This window comes from Sarcophilus harrisii, chromosome 1 (genome assembly GCF_902635505.1).
Source record: "Sarcophilus harrisii chromosome 1, mSarHar1.11, whole genome shotgun sequence".
Classification (NCBI taxonomy): Eukaryota; Metazoa; Chordata; class Mammalia; order Dasyuromorphia; family Dasyuridae; genus Sarcophilus; species Sarcophilus harrisii.
The window spans coordinates 346134479-346161262 of record NC_045426.1 but is presented as its reverse complement, the minus strand read 5'-3'; the positions used below and the strand labels follow the sequence as shown (position 1 = coordinate 346161262).

Below are 26784 nucleotides of genomic sequence, written 5' to 3'. Positions count from 1 at the left end.
CCCCCCTTTTACTCTCCTTTACTTTCTGATGTCCCCAAAAGGAAAATGTGAATCAAGAATTGGAAGTCACAAAAAGGGAAAAGCAGCAGACCTGCTCAGCACATGACTGTCACAATTCACTCGGTCCCAGTCATTCCTGTTCAGCCACACACCTGATAATCTGAGCCTAAGAAGCAGGCACAGAAGAATGAACACCCACTGCCTGTCTCCTCAGAAACGCTCCCTGTCACTTGCCCCTGCCTAGAAAAGACTGAGACTCACATCCCCACAAAGCTCATTTCCAAAAACCTCCAGAGACCAGCCCATTGCAGGCAAGCTCACCAGGCCAGAAAGAGCCACATGGTGGCTGCCATGGACAGAGGAGGTTCCTGGCTGGGGTACAGGCAGGAAGCAAGCAGACAGGAAAGCAGGTTACCTGGTTGGGGTGCAGACACACACAGTTTATGGGTGCATTCACTTGGAAAATTCGCTGGCACTGGAGATTTCGTGACCTGGCATCAAAGACAAACTCACATTGGTGCTTGGGGCAGTGCCGATGTACCAACTTACCTTGGAACTGAGAGTCACCCCAACTGCTCACCCTGAGTGGCCAGAAAACCGAGCTGCCTGGGAGCAATCAGCAGCCCCACAAGGCCTGTCATGGGGGAACTGGGTTGTGGGAGCGTAGCAGCCCCCTGCTAAGCTGCACTTCAGGGTTTGACACTGGAGGAATAGTGGTTTCTTGCTTCTGTTTATAGTATCTAAGTAGGTAGCCCCTGAACAAAACTGAGACCCAGGGAAAATCTGCAGAACGTCTTCCTCAGATTCCTGGGACAAGGGCTGAGCTGGGCTTGACCCTTGTCCCTGATTTCCCACCTCGTATCCTTACACCAGGCTTTCCCCTCATCCCCTGGTCCCTGGCTTGGCACCTAAGGTCCCAGATCCTGGCCATGCTGTCTTCTCCGCCCGTGTACATCCAGCGGCCATCCTCGTGGAAGCCCACCGAGGTGATGTTCTTGCTCACTCCATCATAGTTGATGACAGGGTTGGGGTTATTGGAATTGAGATCATACATCCGAATGTGCTGGTAACCTGAGGGCACAAGTGCAGTCTTACTAGTTGCTTTTCCTCAGCTTGGGGGGGGGGGGGGGGGGGGGGGGGGAGGGAGACGCAGCGGGGGAAGAGCGAGGCAGAGCTCTCTCCAGGAATCATGGTGGGCAGGAGAGATGAATCCCTGAAGACAAATGATTGATAGCATGATCTGCCTAGGCTGGGGCCCCCACCAACAGCCTTGCCTCATGGCCTCACCCAGAAAAGAGAGCAAAGACTAAGACACATTCTCAGGAGCTTCAGGGCTTGAGGTGAGGTCACTGATTCCCCAGGGGCCTTCCCTCTGCTGCCCCAGAGCACCCTGACCTCCCCCCCTTACCACATTAAGAAGAATCAGCATGAAAAAAGGATCTGCCATGCCTACTGACTGGCCAGCAGTGGCAAGAACAGGAGTAGGCAGGCGGCTGACTTTCCTGCAAGAACTTCTTGGCACTGATATCTCCTTCCCGCCCATCTCAGGAGTGGAACCAGTGGCAAATCTCTGAAATGCCCAGCTCCCTAAATCCTGGGTGGGACTGCTTTGTGTTACAGCCCACTGCCTGCCTGTACTGTGCCAACACTGTGCCTGAAACGAGCCTTTTAGGCTGACTGTGTTAGGGTTTGCAGAGCCTGTCACTCTTTGGTGGGAGCCCGCAGGGTCCTGGCTAAGAGGACACTGGTCTGTCCTGGTGCCGAGCCAGGATACTCCCTCATCCTGTCCGGCCAGCGGATACCTGCAGCGGCAATCATGCTTCTGTCTGGGGTGATCTCCAGGGCATTCACTTGCTAGGGGGTTAGGTTAAGGTGACCAAGGACAGCTAGGAGCAGAACAAAAGATGCTATCATAAAACTTCTGGCACTCTGACTGCTCATTAAGCTACAGAAAGCCAGGTTATGACAAGACACATGGCTGGAAGCCCCGCGGGCAGAAGCCTCAGGGCTGGACAGGTGGGGAGGCAGAACAGGAAGAGGCACAGACATACACAAAAACATCTACAAGATAAGCTTCTCATGGCTCCAGGCAGCAAGGCCAGCCAGTTTAGCCTGGCATTGGAGGCCTCCTAGCCCTAATCCCATCTGCAAATACTCTCCCTCCTCCTGCTCCCCTCTCACTCCTCCATCTTTAACCATCCTCTTCCAATTACTGTAAAGCTTACCCATCTCACAAGAGGCAATGCAGAGTAGAAAGAGGGCTGGATACAGACAATACTTAGCACAGCCCTTGGTACAAAGTGGTGCTCAATAAAGCTTTACTGAATGAATGAGACCAACTCCATTCTAGTATTGCCTCTGCCATTAACTTCTTGTATCCTCTTATTTCCCCTCCCTGGGCCTCGGCTTCCTTCTCTGAAAAGCAGAGGGTTGGACTGCAGGATTTCCTAGGACCCTCAAACAAAGTAAAGCTTAGAGGACCACAGATTTAGAGCTGAAAGGCCTCTCTCATGTCATTGAGTCCAACTGCTTCATTTTAATAAATGAGGAAATTGAGGCACAGAGAGGTAATGGCTAAGTCTCACAGCTCACAACTATCAAGACAAGTTTCAATGTCATGTCCGCCTGACTATAGCTCCCTCAATCACACACTAATCTTATAGCAAGTACTCCTTGAGCTAGGAAAGGTACTTGTTTGGCCTCCCCAGTACTCCTGTGGCCTCCCCATCCCATACTAACTGATCTGACTCCAGAGTCCAGCTCCAGAGTCGCAGCAGTCCCTATTCCACAGGCCAGACCCAAACCCCTCCACCTGGAAGGGTAACCCACGCCAAAGGATACTGAGTCTTGGTGCTGTACTGTGCGGGTACATATTCCACTGTGGGCCTGCCAGAAGCGTACGGTGTGGTCGTAGCCAGCCGTGGCGAGGATGACAGGGTCACTGCCCACGGTGCCCTGGGAGGTGTTCATGATCAGGCCCCTTAAAAGAGAGGCTTGTGGAAGGTGAGCTCCCACTGGAGAGAGCTCTGGAGCTGAAGGGATAGGGCTCACGCAGGAGATTACTAAATGCGCCTGAAGGTGAATGACTTAACTGATTGCTGTCTTGGCTTCCTCATCTGTAAAATGGAGATAAAAATAATCATAATACCTCACAGAGAAGTGAGGAAACTCTGAAACAACCTATCAGTGTTACTTATTATTATTCATATCTACACTGACTGATCTTCTCCCACTATAAGGTCTCATGCTCGTAATCTTGATCATTATCTACAACTCATCCCTCTTTCATCTTTCATATCTGATCAGTTAAAAAAATTCCATCAATTTCACTTCTGCAATATCTCTGCATCCCTTGCCTGCTATCTGTTCCACTGTCAACACTGGGACAGGCTTCATTAGTGCCCACCGGAATGCTGCCACAGGTCTTCATCAAATCCACTCTCTTCCCTCTCCAATTCAACCCAAACTGCCAGTTATTTTTTTCATAAAGATTAAGTCACTTGTCATGGCAAAAATATCCAATGATTTCCTATTGCCTACCAAAGTTTTTAATTTTTACTTTTTATTCTGTATTTAACAAATACAAAATAAAATGAACATTTCCATATATGTGTGTGTATATATATATATATATATATATATATATGATACATGGAAATAGTATGCACACAAACACATACACTATTATAGTATATAGAAGATGAAACAAATCTCCATTATATAGTTTGTTTTTCTTTTAAAGTATATGATAAATCTGATGTGTAACTTTCTAAGCTGAACTGCTTGTCTGTAATTCCTTCTGTTTTTCCTTATTCTCTACTGTGCTTTTTTTTTTTCAGTTTCCATAAAGGTTTATTTCATTATTAGTAGTGTCAACAATCAGATATATTTAAATGATGTTTAGGTGACTGCACTACTTACAGCACTGATGACTAGATAGTTAACCAATCTAATTGGAAACTAGCAAGTAACTATCTAAACATTTAAAATATAACTCTCATTTGGATCATTCCTTCTTTAAATCATCTACCTTGGGGAAAAAAAAAAAAAAAAGCCGGCTGGTAACATTGCAAATATATTTCACAGTCAAATCTATTGCTTTTAGCAGCTCTTTTTGTGGTAGCATAGAACTGAAAAATTAGTAGCTGCCTATCAATTGGGGAATGAATGAATAAGTTATGGTATATGAAAGTAATGGAATATTATTGTTCTATAAAAAATGATGAACAGGCTGATTTTAGAAAGGCCTGGACAGATTAACCAGAACTGATGCTAAGCAAAACAAACAGAATCAGGAAAACACTGAACACAATAGCAGCAAGATTGTGTGATAATCAACTATGACAAACTTGGTTCTTTTCAGACATTTCAATGATCCAAGACAATCCCAATATACTTTGGACAGAACATGCCATCTGCATCCAGAGAGAGAACTATGGAGATTGAATATAAATCAATATATGCTATGTTCACTTTTTTTCCCTCTTCTATTTTTTTCTCATAGTTTTTCCCTTTTGTTTGATTTTTTTCTCCCAACATGAGTCAAAAGGAAATATGTAAAAAAAAAAAAAAAAAAAAAAGGAATGTACATATATAACCAAATATATCTATATATCTATCTCTATATATTGTTTTTTTATATTTAACTGGGGAAAAAAGAAAAAAATAAAAATAACAAATCTGCTTTCCCTCCTCCACAGGTTTTTTCAGTTGCACTAAGGCTCTGACTCTAAGGTGAGACCCAGTCTCAATAGTGAATGGCCTTTCTATCCAAGGCAAAAAGCGTACGCTTCACACAAGGTCTCACAATCTAGCTGAGTATAGCCAACTTCAATTAAACTAAAACCAGTGCCTTATTCAGAAACAGAAGCAATGGGATCCATCTGATATTAGCTATAATGCCAAAGTGAGTACAAGAAGGATATGATGTCCAATATAGAAGTATTACTTTCCAATGAATTTTGTGGTTGCTGCGTTGTTTCAGTCATGACTGATTCTTTATGACCCCATGTGGGGTTTTCTTAGCAAAGATACAGAGTGGTTTACTATTTTCTTCTCCAGCTCATTTTACAGATGAGAAAACTGAGGCAAATAGGATTAAATGGCTTGCCCAGTTGGAAGATGTCTTCCTGACTTCAGGTCCACCGCTCTATCTGCTGAACCCCTTGGATGCCTATTTCTGATAAACAGAACCTCCAAATTCTATTTCATCACTGACATTAGTGTGAAGCTGGAAAGATTTAGGCATGTAATCCCCTGCAAAGTTATTCCTACTCAACTTTGATTTAGCACTTTTAAAGGTCATCTGGTGACCAGTAAGCCAGTTTAAATAGTAAAAAAACAGCTGACCTGCGATTTACTAGTCTTGCCAAACCAAAGTTAATGTCTCAGTCAAATTTTATTTGTTGCTGTTTGCAAGCAAACTCTATTAAACTGCTTTTCTTTCCTGAGTTTAATGAGAAGCGAGTGTCAGATTTCAACCTCAAACCTTGGTAAATCTGATCTGCTATGGAGATTTTACTTCTAAGGGTATATGCCATAATTTACTCAGCCATTCTTCAACTGATGGGCATTCACTCAGTTTCCAGTTCCTTGCCATTACAAAAAGGGCTGCCACATTTTTGCACATGTGGGCCCCTTTCCCTCCTTTATCTCTTTGGGATACAGGCCCAGTAGAAACACTGCTGGATCAAAGGGGATGCACAGTTTGATAGTCCTTTGGACATAGTTCCATCTTGCTCTCTAGAATGGTTGGATCAATTCACAATCCCACCAACAAATGTATTAATGTCAATGACCCTCTTTTTTTTTTTTTTTTGACAACCCTATTCCTAACCTTCCTTTCCCAGGCAGCCCACTCCCTAAGGGCAGGGGGTGGGGGAGGGCAAGGGAAGGGAGAGGCAGAGAGGAAGACAGGAGAAAGAAAGGAAAAAACAAAACTCCAGTTAACAAATGTCCATGTTAAACAAAACGAAGTCCTACATTGGTTAGATTCAAAAATGTATCTCATTCTGCATTTTGAGAACATCAACTCTCTGTCTAGAGATGCATAACTTGTTTCAGCATTGGTAATGTGAACTGTTTTCAGTGAGAAGTATTAAGTCTTTCAAAGTTATTTTCTTCACAATATTATTATTATATCGCTTGTTCCTTGCTTCTGATCATTTTACTCAATATCAGTTCATGTGAGTCTTCCTAGGTTTCTCTGACATTTCTTTTGCCATTTCTTATGACATAATATTCTATTATATTCATATATCATAATTTATATAACTAGTTTTCAATTCATGGGCATCCCCTTAATTTCCTATTCTTTGCCACCAAAAAAAAAAAAAAAAGAGCTGCTACAAATATTTTTGTACGTACGGGCCCTTTTCTTCTTTCCTTGATTTCTTTGGGATATAGGCTTAAGAGTGTTATTGCTATTGATGTTAATATGTATGCACAGTTTAGTGGCTTTTGGAGCACAGTTCCAAATTGTTTTCCGGAACAGCTAGATCAATTCACAGTTCTACTAACAGTGCATTAATGTGCCTGTTTTCCCATAGCTTCTCCAAGAACTGCCATTTTCCTCTTTTCCAACTCTGCCAATTTTTTTTTTACATACTGTTGTTGATAGCTTCGATTTCTTCCTTTGAAAACTGCCCACCATTTCTGACAATTTATCTACTACAAGAAGACTTTTGGTCTTACAAATTTGAATGAATTCCTTGCGTATCTTGGTCATGAGATCTTGCTAAATACAGTTTAAAACTCTTTAGCCCAGAATTCAAGGCTCTCTGTAATATGATGGCATTTGACCTCTTCTGATACACATTACTCTCCTCCAAACACTCTGAAATGAACTTATGTACCTCTTGTCCATGTCCCCAACTCCCTCATCTTTTTGTCTTTGTTCATATTTCTACTATGCTGGGATTGTCTTTCTCTTCTTTCTTCTTATCCATCCTTTAAAATATTATTCAAATAACATAGCTATATCCCCCTGATCAGTAACAGCTTTCCTTCCCAAAACTCATACTGCATTTTGTTTCACCATTCTCTAAGGCACTATATTAGGGCTATCTTTGTGTCTCATCCCCCTACTAGACTGTGGGTTATTCAAATTTTGTTATATCTCACACTTAATCAAAGTTTATTGCATGAAGGAATCTGCAGATCCCTTGGGGTCTACTGTTGCTACTGTGAGGGGAAAAGCTCTTCATCTGATAGCATCAAGTTTCCCTCTCATCATTATACGTGACCCAGGAAGGTACACAGATGGCACATGGTTCCCTAAAAGTGGCAATCACTGAAACTCTTAGCTTTATGACAGCAATAGTATCTCATTTATCTTTATCCCCCAGCATCCAATATAATGTTCTGTGCAGACTGATTACTTCCAAGACTCACGATTTCATTTGTGTGTATGCATAGAATAAACATCCTATGCATCAGCTGACAGCCTCAGTGAGTTGTTGTGGTGAAAAATATTCATTAGATTCAATCCAATAAACACTTGTGAAATGCCTACTATATTTAAGTTCTTCTGTTAGAGCTAGGAATACAAAGACAAAAAGCAAACCAGTCCCTGCCTTCAAGAAACTTACATTCTACTGGAATGGTGTGTGAGAGAGCAATATGAGGGACAAAGCACCTACACTTGGGAGAATGAGAGACAATTTTGCAGAGAAGGGAACACCTAAGGTGGGCTCTGGAGGAAGACTAAGATTCTGAAAGGCAGGGATGGAGGAAAGGTTCCATTCAACCAGCACAAAGACATGGAGAAATGAAGAACCTGTTAGTAGTTCACTCTGCCTGGGATGGCAAATTCATGACCAGGAGTAACATGCAATAAGACTGGAAACGCTGGCTAGTCGGATCATGAAGAGCCTTCGTTGGGAGTTTGTGACAGAAGGGGAATGCTATGGTCAGGCCTCTGCTTTAGGAAGACCAGCTTGGTAACTGTGGGAAGAAGGAGTATCCAGGGCAAAGGCTGGACTTGGGAAGTCCAGCTAGGAGGCTGCTGCAATGGCCCAGGCAGGAATGACCAATTGGGCGCACAGCAGTTGACAACACAAGAGAAGGCCTAGAGGTCAAATTAAAAGGGTCATTGGATCACAGCTGTGGAACAAGAGGTACTTCAAAAGCAAGCCTTACAGATGAGGGCACCGGGACTCCTGATGGGATGGATAAGTGACTTGCCCAAGTTGGCAGATGAGTAAGTGCGCATCAGAGATGAGATCTGAACACATCTTATCTGATTCCAGAGCCAGGGTGCTTTCCACTGAAAAGCCAGCGCTCTCAAAACTCGGCCACTGCTTAGAATGAAATGTGAGGAAGAGGAACAAGGCTGCCAACTTGGGACCAGGAGTAGGGGAACCCTAGCAAGAAAAAGGGAAGTTCAAACTACCAAAGGATACTCAAGACTTACATAAACACAATTACAAAACACTCTGAAAAAATAAAAAGCAACTTAAATAGCTGGGAGAGATATTCAGTGTTGATGGTTGGGCCACATCAATATGGTATCATTGATATACTACCTAAATGAACTCGCATAATTAGAATTACATCAAATTACCAAGCAATTTTGAAGTCAAGAAGTTCTGAGTTTAAATCCTGCCTTGGACACTTAGTAGTTACATAACTGTGTAGGTAATTTAACAGTTACCTCCTTTGTAGAATAGGAATAATAATAGCACCTTTCTCAAAGGGTTATGAGGAGTTTCAAATAAAATAATGTATATGAAGTACTGTGCAAATTTTACATCACTGTATAAATGTTAGCTATGATTATTATTATTACTCCTTAGGGAAACAATTCCCTAATTTACCAAAAAAAACTCAACCCAAACAAAACAACAACAAAACAAACACAAAACTTAAAGATAGCTTGGCAGAAATAAGGTTTACATCTCAAATCATAATAATGACCAAATGGATATATATAACTTGATATTAAAGGTCATGTCATAATTAAAAAAAAAAAATATCTTTCATAACACTAAGAAAAATTCTTAACCAAACTGATCACAAAAGATAAAATTTTCATTACACAAAATTAAACTGTTTTTGAGCCAACAAAATCAAGGTGTCTAGGATGAGAAGGAAAGCTATTAATTTGGGTAAACAAACCAAAACTTTGCATCAAATAGTTCTTATTAGAATCTCATATCTAAGATATATAAGGAACTAATACAAATGTGTTAAGGTCAAAAATTCCTTCATAACTGATAAGTAGCTAAAAGTCAAAGTTCTCAAAAGAATTGCAAATTTAATAATCACCTGATAGATTACTCCAAATTACTACTAATAAGAGAAATGCGAATTGAAACAACTCTGAGGTTTCATCTTATTGGTAAGCTGGCAGAGATGACAAGATGGGAACAGTTAATCCTGGGAGGGGTTGTGGGAAGCCAGGAATACTATTACATTGTTGAAAGGGGTACAAATTGGTCTAATCATACTGGAAAGAAATTTGGAATTATTCTAAGAATGTGAATAATGTATGCACCCATTGAGCCAAAGAGCCTACTTCTGGGTATATATCCTAACGTTAGGGGTCTTCAAACTTTTTAAATAGGGGGCCAGGCCAGTTCATTGTCCCTCAGATTGTTGGAGGGCTGGACTATAGTAAAAACAAAAACTTTGTTTTGTGGGCCTTTAAATAAAGAAACTTCATAGCCCTGGGTGAGGGGGATAATCGTCCTCAGCTGCTGCATCTGGCCCGCGGGCCATGGTTTGAGGACCCCTGTGTCACAGACAGAGAAGAAGGGAACCATATGCACCAAAATATTTAAAGAATCACATTTTATGTTAGAAGAATTGGAAATAGATAGTCACTGATTGGAAAAGGGCTAAACAAATGGTTACATGAATGTAACAGTGTATTATTATACCCAAGAAAGTATGGGGAGACATAAACTGAGGTAAAGTGAAAAAAGCAGAAGCAGGAAAACAACATATACAATAACTACAACAAGGCAAATGAAAAGAACAACAAACAACTGAAACTGAATGCTGTGAAATTCTAACAATCAAGCTTGGCCCCAAAGAAAAAATACAATAAAGAACCTCTCTCTATTCTTAGCAAAGGCAGCAGGTTAGGGGTATAGAATACTACAAATAATACCAGACTGTTTCAATATGCTTGTTAATTTTGCTGGAATTTTTTCCCTCTCTTTTTATCCTTTTTTAACAGTATATCTCTCTAGGACAAGGAGAGGGAAGTGATACATGGAGAAATATAGGTGATGTAAAAACAAAATATACCAATTATTGTTTATTTAAAAGAAAATGAATCCAAGAAGCTGTAAGCTGGGTAATCATAATGACCCAAGTTTGTCCAAGTGAAGAAGAAATGAGAAAAATCACTTCTTTGCATAGGTTGAACAACATGAGTATAGTATTTGACTCAGATGCTATGTGAGGGTGAATTGACTTTTTTCTTCCTTTTTTATTTTTTAGTTACAAAGGGGTAGGATACTGGGGAAGAATGTACTTAGAAATAAAGGCCATATAGAAACAAAAGGTGATACGGGGAATTTTTTTTTTTTTAAATAAATAAAGAGGTTTAGATGAAGAGTGTAATTAGGAGAAGGAAAATAATCAATTCTGCTTTGGACATATAGAATGTGAAACACCAGCAGGACAGTTACTTGCAAGTGGACAACAGATAGCTGGAACAGAGTTCAAAAGAGATATCAAAGTTAAATATTTACATTGAGAAATCATCTGTGCAGAGTTAATGACTGAATATGTTGAACAGAAGGGACAACATAGAGAAAGAAGAGGGGCAAGAACTAAATGATACCCATACTTAGAAGGTAGGAAATATACTACAAGAAGCTTAATAAATGCTTGTTAAATTGAGTGATCTAGAAGGGGAAACTGATCAGTTTGGTAGCTATGAAGAACCAGGAGAGAACTTTGTTATAGAAATTAAGGGAAGCACAAATATTCTTACTTAGCCTTATCCTTCTTTTCTCAAGGAATTTGGTATCTGACTGAATGAGATCATCAACTCCTGTTTTATGGAAACCAAAGGAGGAGAAGGAAGTGGGTGGGGCTAGCAATGCCAAAAAATACAGAAGTCAAATAGAATGAACTGAGAGAAAGCTGTCATATTTGACAGTTAAGAGATCACTGATAAACTTGGAAATAATAGTTTCAGTAACAAGTTGGTTGGTAAACCAGAAGGTAAAGGACTGAAAAAAAAAGAGTAGAAATGAGTGCAAATGTCTTTTTCTAGTTTATATTTAAAAGGAGGAGATGCAGAATGAAAACTTGAGGGGTGGCATTTTTAATGTTTTTTAAGGATGAGAAAAATGACTATTTTTGTGAGAAGGAGACTGACAAGGAGAAAGAAGGGGTGAGTTACCAAATAAGACAAGGAGAGATGGACATAAATAGAAAAACTGGCCTTTGCAAAGTTAAGGGTCCTACCTTCCTAAGACACTAGAGCAAAGGAGAGAATGGGAGGAAATAAGGTAGAGGGATCTGCTGATATAACACAGGGAAGAAGCTCATGGGGTTTCCTCAAATACAAATTCCTATTTGGCACTCAGAAATCTTCACAAGAGAGTTCCAGCTCCTTTTTCCATACCCTCTGTGGCTAGTTGCCCCTTCTCACACAAGACAGCCCATCTCTGTCATCTGTGCCTTTACATGGGCTATTCCCTCCTCATATCTACCTCTTTCGAATCCCTAGCTTCCATGTAAGTTTAGCCAAGGATCTCCTATAACATGAAGCTTTACCCACAATGCTCTTGTGTTTCTTGCCTCCTCCCAGTAAATTACCTTGGATTTATTTTGTACATATTTTAAATCCACATATATGTGTATATGACGTTAGCTTCAATCAAATTGAAATCAAATTGCCCTTGAATTCAAAGGCAAGGATTATTTCATTTTGTTTATGTATACCTCTCCCTAATCTGGTACCTGGGATAAATTATATGCTAAATAATTAAGTGACAAGGAAGACAGGCAGATAACTTTTTCTGTAAACTAGGAGCTAGACTCCTGTCCTGAAAGGACAGGGGAAAAGGCATAAGGAGTGTTGAAAAAATTATTATAATGATTTTCATAATTATTGGCATGATATGTAATAAACATGCTAATAATCTAGATTAATCAGATTTTCCCAGCATTCTCTGATTTGGGAATCAAAATCTTACAATGCAGTTTGAAATAATTGCTCAATTTTGGGGGATGATCTTGTGTGCATGTTAAGTGAAGATTGCAAAGTCTTTTCCTGCCACAGAACTCTGGTCTTGCCTCCTACCAAGTAATGACCCATGGAATTTGAAACAATCACTAAAAAATTATTTCCAGAAGACTGGAGAATACCCATGTTGTCCTGCACTCATGGGCTTGTCCTGGGAAACCATACAGGTCCTAAAAATGATTGCATTGTAATCCACCTTCCTTCTCCTTCCCACTTATAATTTGGGAATAAAATCTCTGCCTTTCCTACAATAGGTGGAGGTCTCCTGCCCCACAGAACTTCCAGTTTGCAAACTGTATCCCTCACTCTGAAAGATTAATTAAACTGCTACTTCATCTCTAAAACTTGTCTCTAGGCCTGCTTTGTGCAGCTCCAGCTAGTAGAGACCAATACAGTTAAAATTCTATTAACAGGAGCTTAAGGAGGAAAGAGAAAGTTTGGGACAGCTTCAATGGGGAATGCAATCTCCCATTAGTCAAGAAAAAATAAAAAGACTCCTATTCAGCAGTGAGGGCCTAATGGAGATTAGGTAACATAAATTTGCCACAGACTAGGGTGGTGGTTGTACAATTTCCTCTGATATTTAAGCAGCAAGTTAAACAAAAATTACACAGGATGGTGGGGATAACCCATGGCTAGAGTCTGTCAAGTCAGAAGAGGCAAGAAGACAAAAGATTCAAATAGAAAGGAATGAACAGCTGAACTGGCTAACTACAGTCAAGACTTCCAAGGCAGCCATCGAGAGAAAGCACTGTTGGCAGGACAAAAGAATAGGGAGAGGTAAAGAGGTTCAGAGGTCACTGTGAAGGCAAAGAACAGGTGTCAGAGGACTAAAGGAAAACCAGGGATAATGTAATAGTAAATTATCATCAGAGAAAGGAATGTCTGAGCAGCCATTCATGGATAAAGATTAGTTTGAGAGAATGGTTACGCAGATGAGTGCCGGAGGTGGGTGAAAGAGAAGGCCAGTGAGTCTGATGAGATACCAACATGTTTACTGAAGCACCCAAGTACAGGGAAAAGGCTGGAATGGAGGGGGAAACCATGAGTAAGGCCCTGAATTCCTTGAGAAAGGAGAATCACATTGTTGGTGGAGTTGTGAACGAATCCAACCATTTTGGAGAGTAGTTTGGAACTATGCTCAAAAAGTTATCAAACTGTGCATACCCTTTGATCCAGCAGTGTTACTACTGGGATTATATCCCAAAGAGATTATAAAGAAGGGAAAGGGACCTGTATGTGCACGAATGTTTGTGGCAGCCCTTTTTGTAGTGGCTAGAAACTGGAAACTGAATGGATGTCCATCAGTTGGAGAATGGCTGAATAAATTGTGGTATATGAAAATTATGGAATATTACTGTTCTGTAAGAAATGACCAACAGGATGATTTCAGAAAGGCCTGGAGAGACTTACACGAACTGATGCTGAGTGAAATGAGCAGGACCAGGAGATCATTATATACTTCAACAACAATACTAGATGATGACCAGTTCTGATGGATCAGGCCATCCTCAGCAACGAGATCAACCAAATCATTTCTAATGGAGCAGTAATGAACTGAACTAGCTATACCCAGAAAAAGAACTCTGGGAGATGACTAAAATCCATTACATTGAATTCCCAATCCCTATATTTATGCACACCTGCATTTTTGATTTCCTTCACAAGCTAATTGTACAATAATTCAGAGTCTGATTCTTTTTGTACAGCAAAATAATGTTTTGGTCATGTATATTTATTGTGTATCTAAGTTATATTTTAATATATTTAACATCTACTGGTCATCCTGCCATTTAGGGGAGGGGGTGGGGGGGGGTAAAGAGGTGAAAAATTGGAACAAGAGGTTTGGCAATTGTTAATGCTGTAAAGTTACCCATGTATATATCCTGTAAATAAAAGGCTATTAAATAAAAAAAAAAAGGAAAAAAAAAGAAAAAAAAAAAAAAAGAGAGAAAGGAGAATCAGTTGGAGACTAGTAAATGCATGCAGCAAGGGTCTGGACCAGGTGATATAGATGGGTTAAATAAACCACAAAGGAAGAACGTTTGCCAAGTAAGGGAAGTAGATATCCAGCACTGAGAAGTGAGAACTATCTCTACACTTCCTTGTGCTCCATTCTGTTAGGGTACACAGGAGAAGCATTAAGGAGAGAAAGCTCATCAAAGCTCTAAACACCTGCCCTCTGGGAGTAGGAGAAACTATGCTTCCAAGATGATGGGCAATAAGCAGGAGGAAAGGTCTAGGGTGAATCGAACTTTGTTAGTGATGGTCTAATACAAATGAAGAAGAGAGGACAAGCACCAGGAAAGGAGTGGGTTGAAATAGAGGTAGGGAAGGGAATTTTTGCTTGAGCAAATAGTAGTTTTGATTTTGGAGAGGAAGAGATGGAAATCTGCTGGACAACAGAGGGAAGAAGCAACAGCTAGATAGAGCTTCCAATCTCTAGCTAAATGTGATTACAAAGGACAGCATCTGACTCTTTTCAATATTCTGGGAAGCAAGGTTTTAAGAAGGAGAAGAGATCAGGTTAAACATCTGAGTTAGTAAATAACTGGTGACTGAATCCCCAAGTGAGCTCCCACTTGGTGCTAGTTCCTTTGCAACACTCCAAGATGACAGATGATGAAGATCCAGAAGATAATTTGCTTGTGAACACCGTACTTGCTTCCTGTTTGACCTATTGTCTGTGGCCCTGAAAGTGAGAGGTCAGGACTTTAAGTATATGGTGCTTCAGAGTTCTAAGGAAGTATTGGTTTCTCAGATGAAGCAAGAGGGAGGTTCTTTATACAAGGATGTATTCAGATCTAAGTGACCTGTTGTGATAATGTGATAGATCAATGAAAACATATCCTCCTTAATGGGAAAGCTGCCTCAAATACCCAAAGGTGACTTTCTGCTCTAAAAGCCCATAATCCAAGATTGACATCAAAGCACTTAATGGAAGGAAAGTACAAAATCTGGTTAAGAACAACTGAACTGCCAAAGGCAGCCTGTTCACAGACAAGGAAAGTGACATACTACCTTTGCTTAGTTTTGGTCACTTAAAAAACAAACTCAGCACCCACAGAAGGAAGGCTAGGAAAATGAAATGAAGTGAGAAATCACAAACAAAATCTGCTATGAGATGGTCAACTTCACTTATATTTATTAAATGCTTATTATGTACAGAAAACTGTGCTAGGTACTAGGGATGAAAAGATATGAGATAGTCTCTGCTCCTAAGAGATTTATATTCTAAAGTAATTAAAAAGTACACAAAAATAAGTAAAAGGTCATTTGAGAAGAAGAGAGAGCACTCTTAATAGCTGGGAGAATGAAGGAAAGCTTCTCAGGAAACAAGGCAAGTAAGCTGAACTTTGAAAGATTGTGATAATGAGAGTGGAGAAAAGAATCCATTCCAGATACTGGAAAATAATCTGTGCAAAAATATGTAGATAAGAGATGGGATGCTATAAATTAGTCCAATTTGACTCAAACGGTCCAAGTCGGTTCAAAGATGGACTATGTGAATAAATGTAATGTTAAATAAATCTAGTTGGAGTTTGACTGCAGAGGGATTTAAAGATTAGGCTGAATAGTTTCTATATTATCCCAAAGTCAATAGGGAGCCTTTGAAGATTTGTGAAGCCAGGAGATGGTCAGATCTATGCCTCAGACAGCTATATGGACTATGAATTGGGAGGGAAGAGACTGTTGGTGGGGAGACCAATTAGGAGGCAGTACAATAAGTTAGATAAAAGGTAATGAACTAGGGTTGTGGCCCCCTGAGCAGAGGAAAAGAGATGAATATGAAATAAGAAATGATATCGACATTAATTAACAAGCTTTGCAATTCATCAGCTGTATTGGTTGAGAAGAATCAAGAATGCCTTAAAGGATATGAACCTAATTGACTGGAAAGCTGATGCCTTAACAAAAGGTATGGTGTTTAGGTGCTTGATGATTAGAGGGCAAAGGTGCTTTTCTCAGTTGTTGTGGTAAAACATGATGAAATGGGCTCCTCATAGAAGGAAAAATCCAAATCTAAGGTGACCTGCTGGGAATGTGTGGGTGACTGAAAGCAAACACATCCTCCTTACTGGAAAAGCTGTCTCAAATACCTCTAAGGGGGCTGGCTAACTGGTGTCCCTTTGGACATGTTGAATTGACATCAAAAGAGATGATCAACAGATAATTGGCAACACAAGACTAGAATTAAGAGGAGGGATTAGGACTAGATATATAAATCTAGAAATGCTCTGTTTTGAGGGATACATGGAACCAATGAGATCACCAAAATAGATCCAAAATAGGTCCACCACACTGAAGTGGTACTTCGCTTATATAGATGAAATAGGTAGGATGATCCAGTGAAGAAAATTGAAAAAGGCAGGTAGGTAAGAAGAGAAAAAGTCAAGAAAAATGTCATGGAAACCAAGAGAAGAAAGTGTGTGGAAGAGTGGGTAGCGACTGTATCAAAAACCGCAGAGAGGTCAAAAGATGGGGATTCAGAAAATGCCATGGCAATAAACAATGAGGAAATCAATTAGTTCAAGAGCAATTTCAGCAGAGGGTAGATTCAGAAGCCAGACCACAAGTGGCTGGCGAGTGAGGAAGGAGGTGAAAAAGTTGGCGGGGAGATCATAGAAGATAAGGATGGGGAAGACATAGGCATATATATGGCCTAGGAAAATGTGGGGACAGCCTATGCCATACTTATGTGTCAGAGAAGTTAAGAAGGCCTTACGCAATCCCTCATTTGTAAATTGAAGGTGTTGAATAAGAGGCCTCTCTAATAAGGGTTGTACCACCTTCAGCAGTCTCCCATGGCCTCTATCTAGGCTTTTCACAATCTATGGTTGAGCTCCTCTTACATAATCACTCCTCACAGAAACAGCAACATCCCAATCCCTGTACCCAAGCAAGTTAGACTGGTTTCTCTTAAAAAAAAAAAAAAAAAAAAAGGGTCCTGAGACTGAGGAGGACTTCAGGCTTTGGGATGGGAGTGGGAAATGAATGAACTCAGTGGGTGGAGTGGAAATTTGTGACACACCTGTTAGCTTTCCTGAGTCCACTACTCCTAAATGTAAAGAAATCTGAGGAGCAAAGCCAAGACATACAGATTACCCACTTCAGTTCCTTTGCTAGGGAATCTGTTCATTCTCAACAGAGAACTATAAATACATACTGATGTTGCTAAATGTGGGCAATGATTAGAGATTTTTCCAAGCAACACAGAAAAAGAGAAGAAAATAATACAGGACAGGTGGAAGGGGTCAAAGAAAACAAAAAAGAACAGAGAACTGAAAAGGTTAGAACAGCCAAAATTCCTGGTGCAAAGAAGAACGGGAGTATGCAGCCTTGCAACTTCTGAAATTAACCATTTTAAGTGCCCGAGGGCGCTGGCACGCACGTGGGGAGACTTTACAGATGATGTTATTGATGAAAAACGCAAAGTGGGGGACAGTGAGAGCACTGAGCTTCTCAGTAAAAGAATGAGTTTCATAATCTGTCTTTAAAGAAACAGAAAATCCTTTTAAGATAACTGTAAACTACATAAAGTATTTGGGAGTACACCTACCAAGACACACCCAGGAACTATATATAAACACAATTACAAAGCACTTTTCACACAAAGTCCAATTTGAACTGGAAAAATATTAACTGCTCATGGGTAGGCGAAGCCAATATAATAAAATTGCAATTCTACTTAATTTACTTATCCAGTGGCATACCAATAAAATTACCAAAAAAAAAAAAAATTGTTTTATAGCACTAGAAAAATCATAACAAAATTCATCTGGAAAAATAGAAGGTCAAGAATATCAAGGGAATTAGTGAAAACAAATGTGAAGGAAGGTTGCCTGCCCATACCAGATCCCAGACTATGTTATAAAGTAGCAAACACCAAAACTATCTAGCACTGGCAAAGAAACAGAGTGGTGGATTGGTGGAATATTATTACATAAAACTTAGTAGTAAATGACTATAGCAATCTATTGCTTGATAAACCCAAAAGACCAGCTTTTGGGACAAGAATTCATTATGTGATAAAAACTGCTGGGAAAAGTATATAGACCAACATCTTACTTTATATATCAAGGGAATCAAAATGGGTACATGATTTAAACATAAAGGATGAGACCATAAGCAAATTAGGAGAGCAAGGAATAGTTTACCTGTCAAATCTATGGAGAAGGGAAGAATTTATGACCCAACAAAAGATAAAAGATCATTACAAAATGTAAAATGGGAAATTTTGATTATATTAAATTTAAAAGGTTATTCACAAACAAAACCAATACAACCAAGATTAGAAGAAAAGCAGAAAGCTGAGAAACAATTTTACAGCAAATGTCTCTGATAAAGGCCTCATTTCTTAAATACAGAGATATCTGAGTCAAATTTATAAGAATGCAAGTCATTTCCCAATTGATAAATTCCCAAATAAAATTGATAAATGAAGTAAGCAGAACAAGGAGAACATTGTACATAGCAACAATGAATGATTTAGCCATTCTCAACAATACAATGATCCAAGACAATTCAAAGGGTAGGCACAGGCAGTTTTTCAAATAAAGAAATCAAAGCTCTATATGGTCACATGAAAAAATTCTCTTAAATCACTACTGATTAGAGAAATGCAAATTAAAACAACTCTGTAGCACAGCTTCATGCCAATCAGATTGGCTAATATGAGAGAAAAGGAAAATTAATAAAAGTTGAAGGGGATATGGGAAAATTGGAACACTAAAGCACTCTTAATAGAGTTGTAAACTGACCCAATCATTCTGGAGAACTATTTGTAACTATGCCCAAAGGACTATAAAACTGCGCATATCCTTTGTTCCAGCAATACTACTCCAGATTCTGTATTCCAAAGAGTTTTAAAAGAAGAAAAAAGTGAAAAGGATCCTATTGTACAAAAATATTTTTAGCAGTTCCTTTTAGAGTGGCAAAGAATTGGAAACTAAGGCGATGCTCATCAATTGGGGAATGGCGGAACAGTATGTGATATATGATTGTAATACTAAACTACTGTCTATGGAAAAATAATGAGTGGGTAGATTTTTTTTAAAAACTTGAAAGATATATGAACTGATACAAAACGAAGTGAGCAGAACGAGGAGAACATTGTACATAGCAACAGTGAATGATTTAGCCATTCTCAACAATACAATGATCCAAGACTATTCCAAAGGATTTGTAATACCAAAGTTCCCTTTTAATGGGGTGACCAGTTCCTCGATACTCAGGGCTAGACTCTTTGAGATGATAGTCTCGTCTAGCCCTGGGATCCATTGGTCCCAGTATTTCTCTCCATTTAATAAACTATTGAATTGGTCTCTAATCTCTGTCCTGCTCAGTTTCTTTTGGCATTACATTTGCAGGCCCCAGGGAGATAATTAGAAAATGAGCAGGATTAGAGATGAGACTTTCGGGCCTCTGCCTTGGGCCTGTGGCTGCAAATCTGAATTCTTGGCCTGGAGAGGTCGGACCCTCCTGGATTTCTTTCCAGAGCTTCCCGGAGAGAGCAGTTTTCAGCCACAATAGCCTGATGGCCGAACCATTTTGGCCACAGGAGAGTAAGTTTGTCTGGGTACCTTTTGGGGTACCATCTGGTTATATCTTAAGACTTGTTTGGTTTGGTTTGGTTGATGAATAACCGGATTCACCGGGTTGCACGGTTGTATGGTTGTCACTTTTGGGGTGCCCTTGGGGTACCAATTGGTTTGGTCGATTAGTGAATAACCGCACGCGGGGTCACTTGGGGTGCCCTTTTGGGGGGTGCCATTTGCTTGGTTGATGAGTGGCCTACTGGACGCGGGAGGTCACTACTGGAGTGTGATCTAGACACTCCGCCACCTCAAAACTCTTTTCCTGGAGCAGATGCTTTGCTTGAGGAAGCTCTTTCTGTCCAACTCTTTTCCAGAGACAAAGGCCCGTCCTTTGCATTTCTAAGAGAGGTCCTCCCACTTCTTCCATCGAGTGGGAAGTATATACATTTGAAAATGGGACTTGATTTCCCTGTTTGGGTCATCCTGTGTTAGAGTAATGCCGGCCCCTCCGGCTTTTGCATGCTCAGGGGGCTATCTACAAAGACTGGGGGTTTTAAAAATGCCATTTGGTTTGGCTTTAATGTTAGTGTCCTAATGAATGTTGTAATCGTGCAGTCTAAGTGTGATCAGTGTTCTGTATGTCCTGTATGTTATTGGACAATCTAGTTGTGCTCTGTGTTCTGTGTGATTTTTGTGAAATTGTTTGTAATTTGTCTGTTTAGGTAACTTAAGAGCTCTGTTAAATTTAAGAACAATGATCAAATTTGGGAATTGGTTATTTCAATACTGAACTCCAGCTGATGAAAACATCTGATTAGGAATTTAAAGATGATTCTAAATTTGGGAAATGAATTGGTTATCTTCAAGTATAAGGTCTTAAAGGAACAATAGCTTGTTAAAGAAGTTCTGTTAACTTGCCTGAAAGAGGTCATGTGCCTCTAATTTTACCTTAAGTATGTAACAAGGACTTCTCTGAAAGCTTCATCCCTGGCCAAGCTGGGCTTAGGAGAAGTCCATTGGGAATAATGGCCACATGGGGCTAGAAGGAGAGAAAGAAACTATGTTTTATTATTTGAAATGAGATAGAAATGGATTATATGCTTTAAATCCAGCTTTGATGAACATGTAGGTTTTATGGGATTCCCCCACCCACCCACTGATTTCTGCTACTTTAAATGTTGGGTGGGGTAGAGATCTTTTGTAAAGATTTAAACTCGCACCCCCCCCTCCTCCCACTGCTGCCACTTCAGCTATAGGAGCCATTTAATTAGCCTGGATTGATTTCGCTCCCCACCCTTGTGGAATTGGGGGAAGGGTAGTCACATGGAATTCTATTCTCCTCCCTTCCTCTAAACTGTTCCAGACATTTTAAAAGCAGCAAACTGATAAGGTTATGGTAAATATCTTGGGTTTGTAGTTAATATGCACTGCATTTTTTCCCTCCTGTTACTGATTTCTATAATGGTCAATATGAAATTGTTAATTAAATTATGTCATACCTTGCTGTTTCCAATGTGGTTATGTGTAATCACTATATTCTAAATACTCGAGCAAATAAGTATTTAGTCTGGTCATCTATTGGTTACTAGATATTGTGTCTGGATATTCAAGTTTTTTTAAGAAGCCACATCTGGTAGCAGTCCTTGCGGACCGGTCTTTCTATCTCAGACTGTTCTAACTTTTCTTTGTTAGATTTGTTTTTATTTCTAGATTTGGTCAAATTGCAGATATATTGACTTGCTTCTGGGACCCAGATCAAACCTTTGTTTGTCAGCTCACCACACTACAGACCCATCCCCCTCGCGGACCGAGCATCGTCCCTGTTCAGCTTGAAGAAGCAAATGACAGCCATCGCCCACTTTTCCTGATGTAATTTGGACTGATGGGGGGGGGAGTGGGAAAATGGTTGACTTGTTAGAATTTTCACTGTATTACTGTGCTGTGTTTAAGACTTTGGGTGGAAACTGTTAAACTTGTGTAACTATTGCTGTTATGTTTGAGGGACTTTTAGTCTGTTATGTATATGCATACGTGTATGATTTATATGTGGGATGGTCATTTGATAATTCCTTTCCAAAAGAAAAAAAGGGAGGAGAAGAAATAGGAAATTGGGAAAACTGTTATCTTGCTAGTTCAGATTTAATTGGAAGTTGGGAAAACTGGTATCTTGCTAGTTCAGATTTAATTGGAAGTTGGGAAAACTGGTATGTTGCTAGTTCAGATTTAATTGGAAGTCCTTTACTCCTTGCTTAAATTTACTAGACTACGATTTGCTGGTTGTGCTTTAACTTGGAAATCCCTTATTCTGTTGGAATTGCCCTGGCAGACTCAGTTTTGGGGGATTATTTTTTAGAAACAACCAGAAATTGGATACCTGTCTTGGAACTGGCAGTCTCTCTGAGCTGTTTCTCCACTCCTGCTACCCCAGATCCTTAATTAGTAGTTCAGCGTACTTAAAAGGACCTTGTTGATATCGAGGCCTCTAAAAAGTTTGGGGCTTGCCTGCCTTGGTCTAACTGCATAATCTGCTCAGAAATCTGTATTCTAGTGGCAGCCCTGTTTGTTCCTCTGGGTGGGACAGGTGGGGCTACTCCAAGCCTCTCCCTTCTCTCCTGGAGCCGGCCCCCTGAATGGGCAACTGCCTTGAGCCTGCTGCTCTCCGTAAGCAGAGGCCGAGTCATGCACAAATGACCACAGCTGTCCATATGCTCCCCAACTGCAGAGGATCTGACAATTGATTGTCAGAAATAATTGAAATAAGGAACTTTGTGTATAGCTGATTAATTCTGGGGTTATCAGGGAGAGATTTGCCCTTGCATTGGTCTAGCTTTATTTTGATTTACTTCACAGAGGGTTGTTCAAATTATAGTGATAAGGCGTTCTAGAGGAAGGTAATTCACAGATTTGAATAGTTAGAGAAAAGGGAGGGAATGTAATGCCAAAGGTCACTTTTAATGGGGTGACCAGTTCCTCCATTTGTCCTATTTCTTAATCTGCCTTAAAGTCATGACCACCCCCTCTTAATGGTTGAGATAAAGGTGTTATAGACATTCCTTAATGTCATTAGAATATCAGTAACCTCCATCTATGAGGCTATCCCCACCTAGGTCTCTCCATTCTGTCATTGTTCTTGTTATTCCATAAAAGTCTTGATATCCCGATACTCGGGGCTAGGCTCTTTGAGATGATAGTCTTGTCTAGCCCTGGGATCCATTGGTCCCAGTATTTCTCTCCATTTAATAAACTATTGAATTGGTCTCTAATCTCTGTCTTGCTCAGTTTCTTTTGGCATTACAGATTCATGATGAAAAATGCTAGCCATCTCCAAAGAACTGATGGTGTCTGTCTGCAGATCAAGACATACTATTTTTCACCTTGTGTATTATTTCATATTTTTTTTTCCTTTGAGACTGTCTTTTTTCACAAAATGACTAATATGGTTGTGTTTTACATGGCAGAACATATATACTCTATACCAACTGCTTACTGTTTCACAGAAGGAGGAGGTTTATGAGTAAGAAAGGAGAAAAATTTGGAACTCAAAATTATTTAGAAAAAAAAGAATGTTAAAAATTGTCTTTATTTGGTAAAAATTAAATATTTTTAAAAATAGTCTCTTTAGTGGACTTAAGTTATAGTGAATAAAGCCAAAGAAATGCCTTTATTAAATATGTCTCTTTATATGCATATATGCAAGTATACACACATATATGTATATGTATATACACATATACATAAATATACTATAATGCCTTTTATTCTGGACATTTCACTGTTCTTTACAAGGCTTTTTTTTTAAACTGACAAAATCTAATAAACATGATAAGGAAATGCATCATGCTTATGGATGAAAGAGATTTAATTAAATGTGAAATTAAATAAAAATGAAATCATTAAAAAAATATCAAGACCATCCTTGAGACTAGATGTGCTAAAGAGACCATGACTTCCTCACTGACTGAGTACAAAACAGTCAAGCAGAAATTCAGGTGTTCTCTTGATATCTCACTGGTGGAAAATGATTGACAATTTAAATAAGAATTTTATTCACTTCAATCAATTAGAATTGTCTTCAATGAGTAATTTTGTTGACTATCCTGCAGCTACGAAGGGCAAGGACAGATACCTACTCTGTGTAAATATTGTGCTAAGTGCTTTTTTCAAATATCATCTAGTTTAACCTCCCAACAAAGCTGGGAGGTAGGTATTATTATTATCCTCATTTTATAGTTGAGGAACTGAGGAAATCAGAAATTAAGTGACTAGCCTAATGTCGCGCAGACTGTATCTGAGACTATATTTGAAGGATCTGACTTCAGACCCAGTTTTCTTTTAAAAAAATTTTTATCATCTTTTTTTTAAAACTAAAGCTTTTTATTTTCTAAATATATACATGGATAGTTTTCAACACTCATTCTTACAAAATCCTTTGTTCTAAATTTTTTCCTCTCTTCTACCCATCCCCCTCTCCTAGATGGCAAATAACCCAATATATGTTAAACATATGCAATTCTTCTATACATATTTCCACAGTTATCATGCTGCACAAGAAAAGTCAGATCAAAAAGAAGAAAAATGAGAAAGAAAACAAAATACACGCAAACAACAACAAAAAGAGTGAAAATGCTATGTTGTGATCCATACTCAGTTCCTACAATGCTCTCTCTGGGTGCAGATGGCTCTCTCCATCACAAGATCATCGGAAATCATCTCATTCTTGGGGAGAACAACGTCCATCAGAATTGATCATCACATAATCTTGCTGTTGCGTGTACCATGATCTCCCGGTTCCCTTTGGGCATAGTTCCAAATTACTCCCCACAATTCCACCAACATTGTAAAAGTGTCCAGTTTCTGGAAACTGAGAGGATGCCCATCAATTGCAGAATGGCTGAATAAATTGTGGTATATGAATGTTATGGAATATTACTGTTCTGTAAGAAATGACCAACAGGAGGATTTCAGAAAGGCCTGGAGAGACTTACACGAACTGATGCTGAGTGAAATGAGCAGGACCAGGAGATCATTATACTTCAACAACAATACTAGATGATGACCAGTTCTGATGGATCAGGCCATCCTCAGCAACGAGATCAACCAAATCATTTCTAATGGAGCAGTAATGAACTGAACTAGCTATGCCCAGAAAAAGAACTCTGGGAGATGACTAAAAACCATTACATTGAATTCCCAATCCCTATATTTATGCACACATGCATTTTTGATTTCCTTCACAAGCTAATTGTACAATAATTCAGAGTCTGATTCTTTTTGTACAGCAAAATAATGTTCTGGTCATGTATACTTATTGTGTATCTAAGTTATATTTTAATATATTTAACATCTACTGGTCATCCTGCCATTTAGGGGAGGGGGTGGGGGGGGGGTAAGAGGTGAAAAATTGGAACAAGAGGTTTGGCAATTGTTAATGCTGTAAAGTTACCCATGTATATATCCTGTAAATTAAAGGCTATTAAATTAAAAAAAAAAAAAAAGTGTCCAGTTTCCCCACAGCCCTCCAGTTTTTTTTCTCATTTGCTTATAACGTCACTCCTTATGTCATGAACCCATTTCAACCTTATCTTGATAGACAGCCAGGTGTGGATCGACTCATTTCCAATTTCCCCAGTGGTTTTTCAGACCCAGCTTTCTATTCATTTTACCAATTGCTGAATGAGCCGAGTATTCTCTTCCTAATCTCCACGGCACTTAGCTTAGCATACAGTAGGTGCTTAACTTAAACGCGCTTCCTTCTCATCTCCTGTCTGAGTCTTTACTCCCGCACCAGTGGCCAAGTCGCGGGTGGAAGCTGCATTGAAAGGGGCTAGACATGGCCCGACAAGCATCCTCCTACGGTCCACCTAGTGCTCCCCGCCCCCTAACCCTGAGAAAGCAGAAGGATGGCTCTGAGGCTCACACCGAAGAAGATCCCCGCTGAGTGAGCGAGGCCTTTGCTGAGGCACCCTTCTGGATTTTAGGAGCCCGGGTTACAGAAGGGGGGGGACCCCTCTCAAAAGGGAAAGAGGAAGTGCTCTTCTCGCGCCCCCAGGGCACAAGAGGGACCCCCGCCGTGAGCCCTGCAGCCCACGCTCGGGCCACGAGGGGGCAGCCCTCGCCACGCCGGGAGTGGCGCAGCGATGAGAAGCGCAGGCGCACGGCGTGGGGGAGGGGAGGGGAGGGGAGGGGACCGGGAAGCTGCGGAGAGGGAAAGCGCTGTGTTAAGGCTCCGCCAACGCCGCCGGCATGGCGCATGCTCAGTCTGACAGAGAGCCGGCGGGGGAGGGGGGGGGAGGGTTTAGGATCGGAAGTCACCTTAGGCTCTGTCCCACCCCGAGCCCGTGGAGCTGCGCCGACTCCCCAAACCTTCCCCCCGGCCCCCGCCCTAGACGCCGCTCAGTCTGCCTCCCGAGCCCCCGGCCGCAGGGACCCAGGCACCGTACCTCACTCACACAAGAATCCCCGCTCCGCCGGGGCTCAGGACGGCGGGGAGAGTTGGAACGAATCGATGAGTAGCGAACCAGAGCATAGAGTCATCGATTGGATTTTTTTCGCTCTAGGGCGAAACCATTGGGAAAGGAGGGGAAGGGAAGCTGGATGAGTCCATTATTCTGCGTATGGGGGAGGGGGGGCTCTGCATCTCATTTGCATAATAATGAAGAGGGCAGTCATCCAGTCCTCAGGCCCAATCTAATGGCCTTTTCTCAGCCCTCAGCCTTCTCGACCTTTCTGACAGAGCTGACGGCCCTCTCCTCGGTGACATAGACCTCCCTGAGAGTTTGTGGAGCTGCTTGCGCTTGGTTTTCCCTCCATCCGAGGAGGAGCCCCGGCAGCGCGCAGCGAAAGTGGAAACGGAACCTTGGGCAAACACGGGGCTTGACCACGTCCGCTACACATTTCTGTTACCCGGCCTTCACTGGGTTCTTTAAGCTTTTACTCCTTCCTCACTGATTCTAGCTCTCCCGCCCCGCATCGGCTCCAGCCCTCTTTTCTCCTCCCACTGCAGCTTTCTCTGGAGCCCCTTCCCCGCTTCCCCTC

The 26784-nt window shown here is 40.6% G+C and overlaps 1 protein-coding gene across 2 annotated transcripts in view; it reads right to left on the bottom strand.

The window, feature by feature from the left end:
* MLST8 (MTOR associated protein, LST8 homolog) overlaps window positions 1-26315 on the bottom strand; it is a 30664-nt gene extending 4349 nt beyond the window's left edge. Inside the window, exons 1-6 of one of the 2 annotated variants that reach the window (XM_031945864.1) lie at window positions 26190-26315; window positions 20698-20788; window positions 2842-3116; window positions 1803-1854; window positions 909-1071; window positions 416-491 (exon numbers count right to left, since the gene is read on the bottom strand). In XM_031945864.1, the coding sequence (XP_031801724.1) occupies window positions 416-491; window positions 909-1071; window positions 1803-1854; window positions 2842-2970 (420 nt within the window). In that variant the 5' untranslated portion in view covers window positions 2971-3116; window positions 20698-20788; window positions 26190-26315. The remainder of the gene's footprint in view (window positions 1-415; window positions 492-908; window positions 1072-1802; window positions 1855-2841; window positions 3117-20697; window positions 20789-26189) is intronic. The other variant, XM_003762020.4, reaches the window with a different exon arrangement.
* Between the last annotated feature and the right edge of the window lie 469 nt (window positions 26316-26784).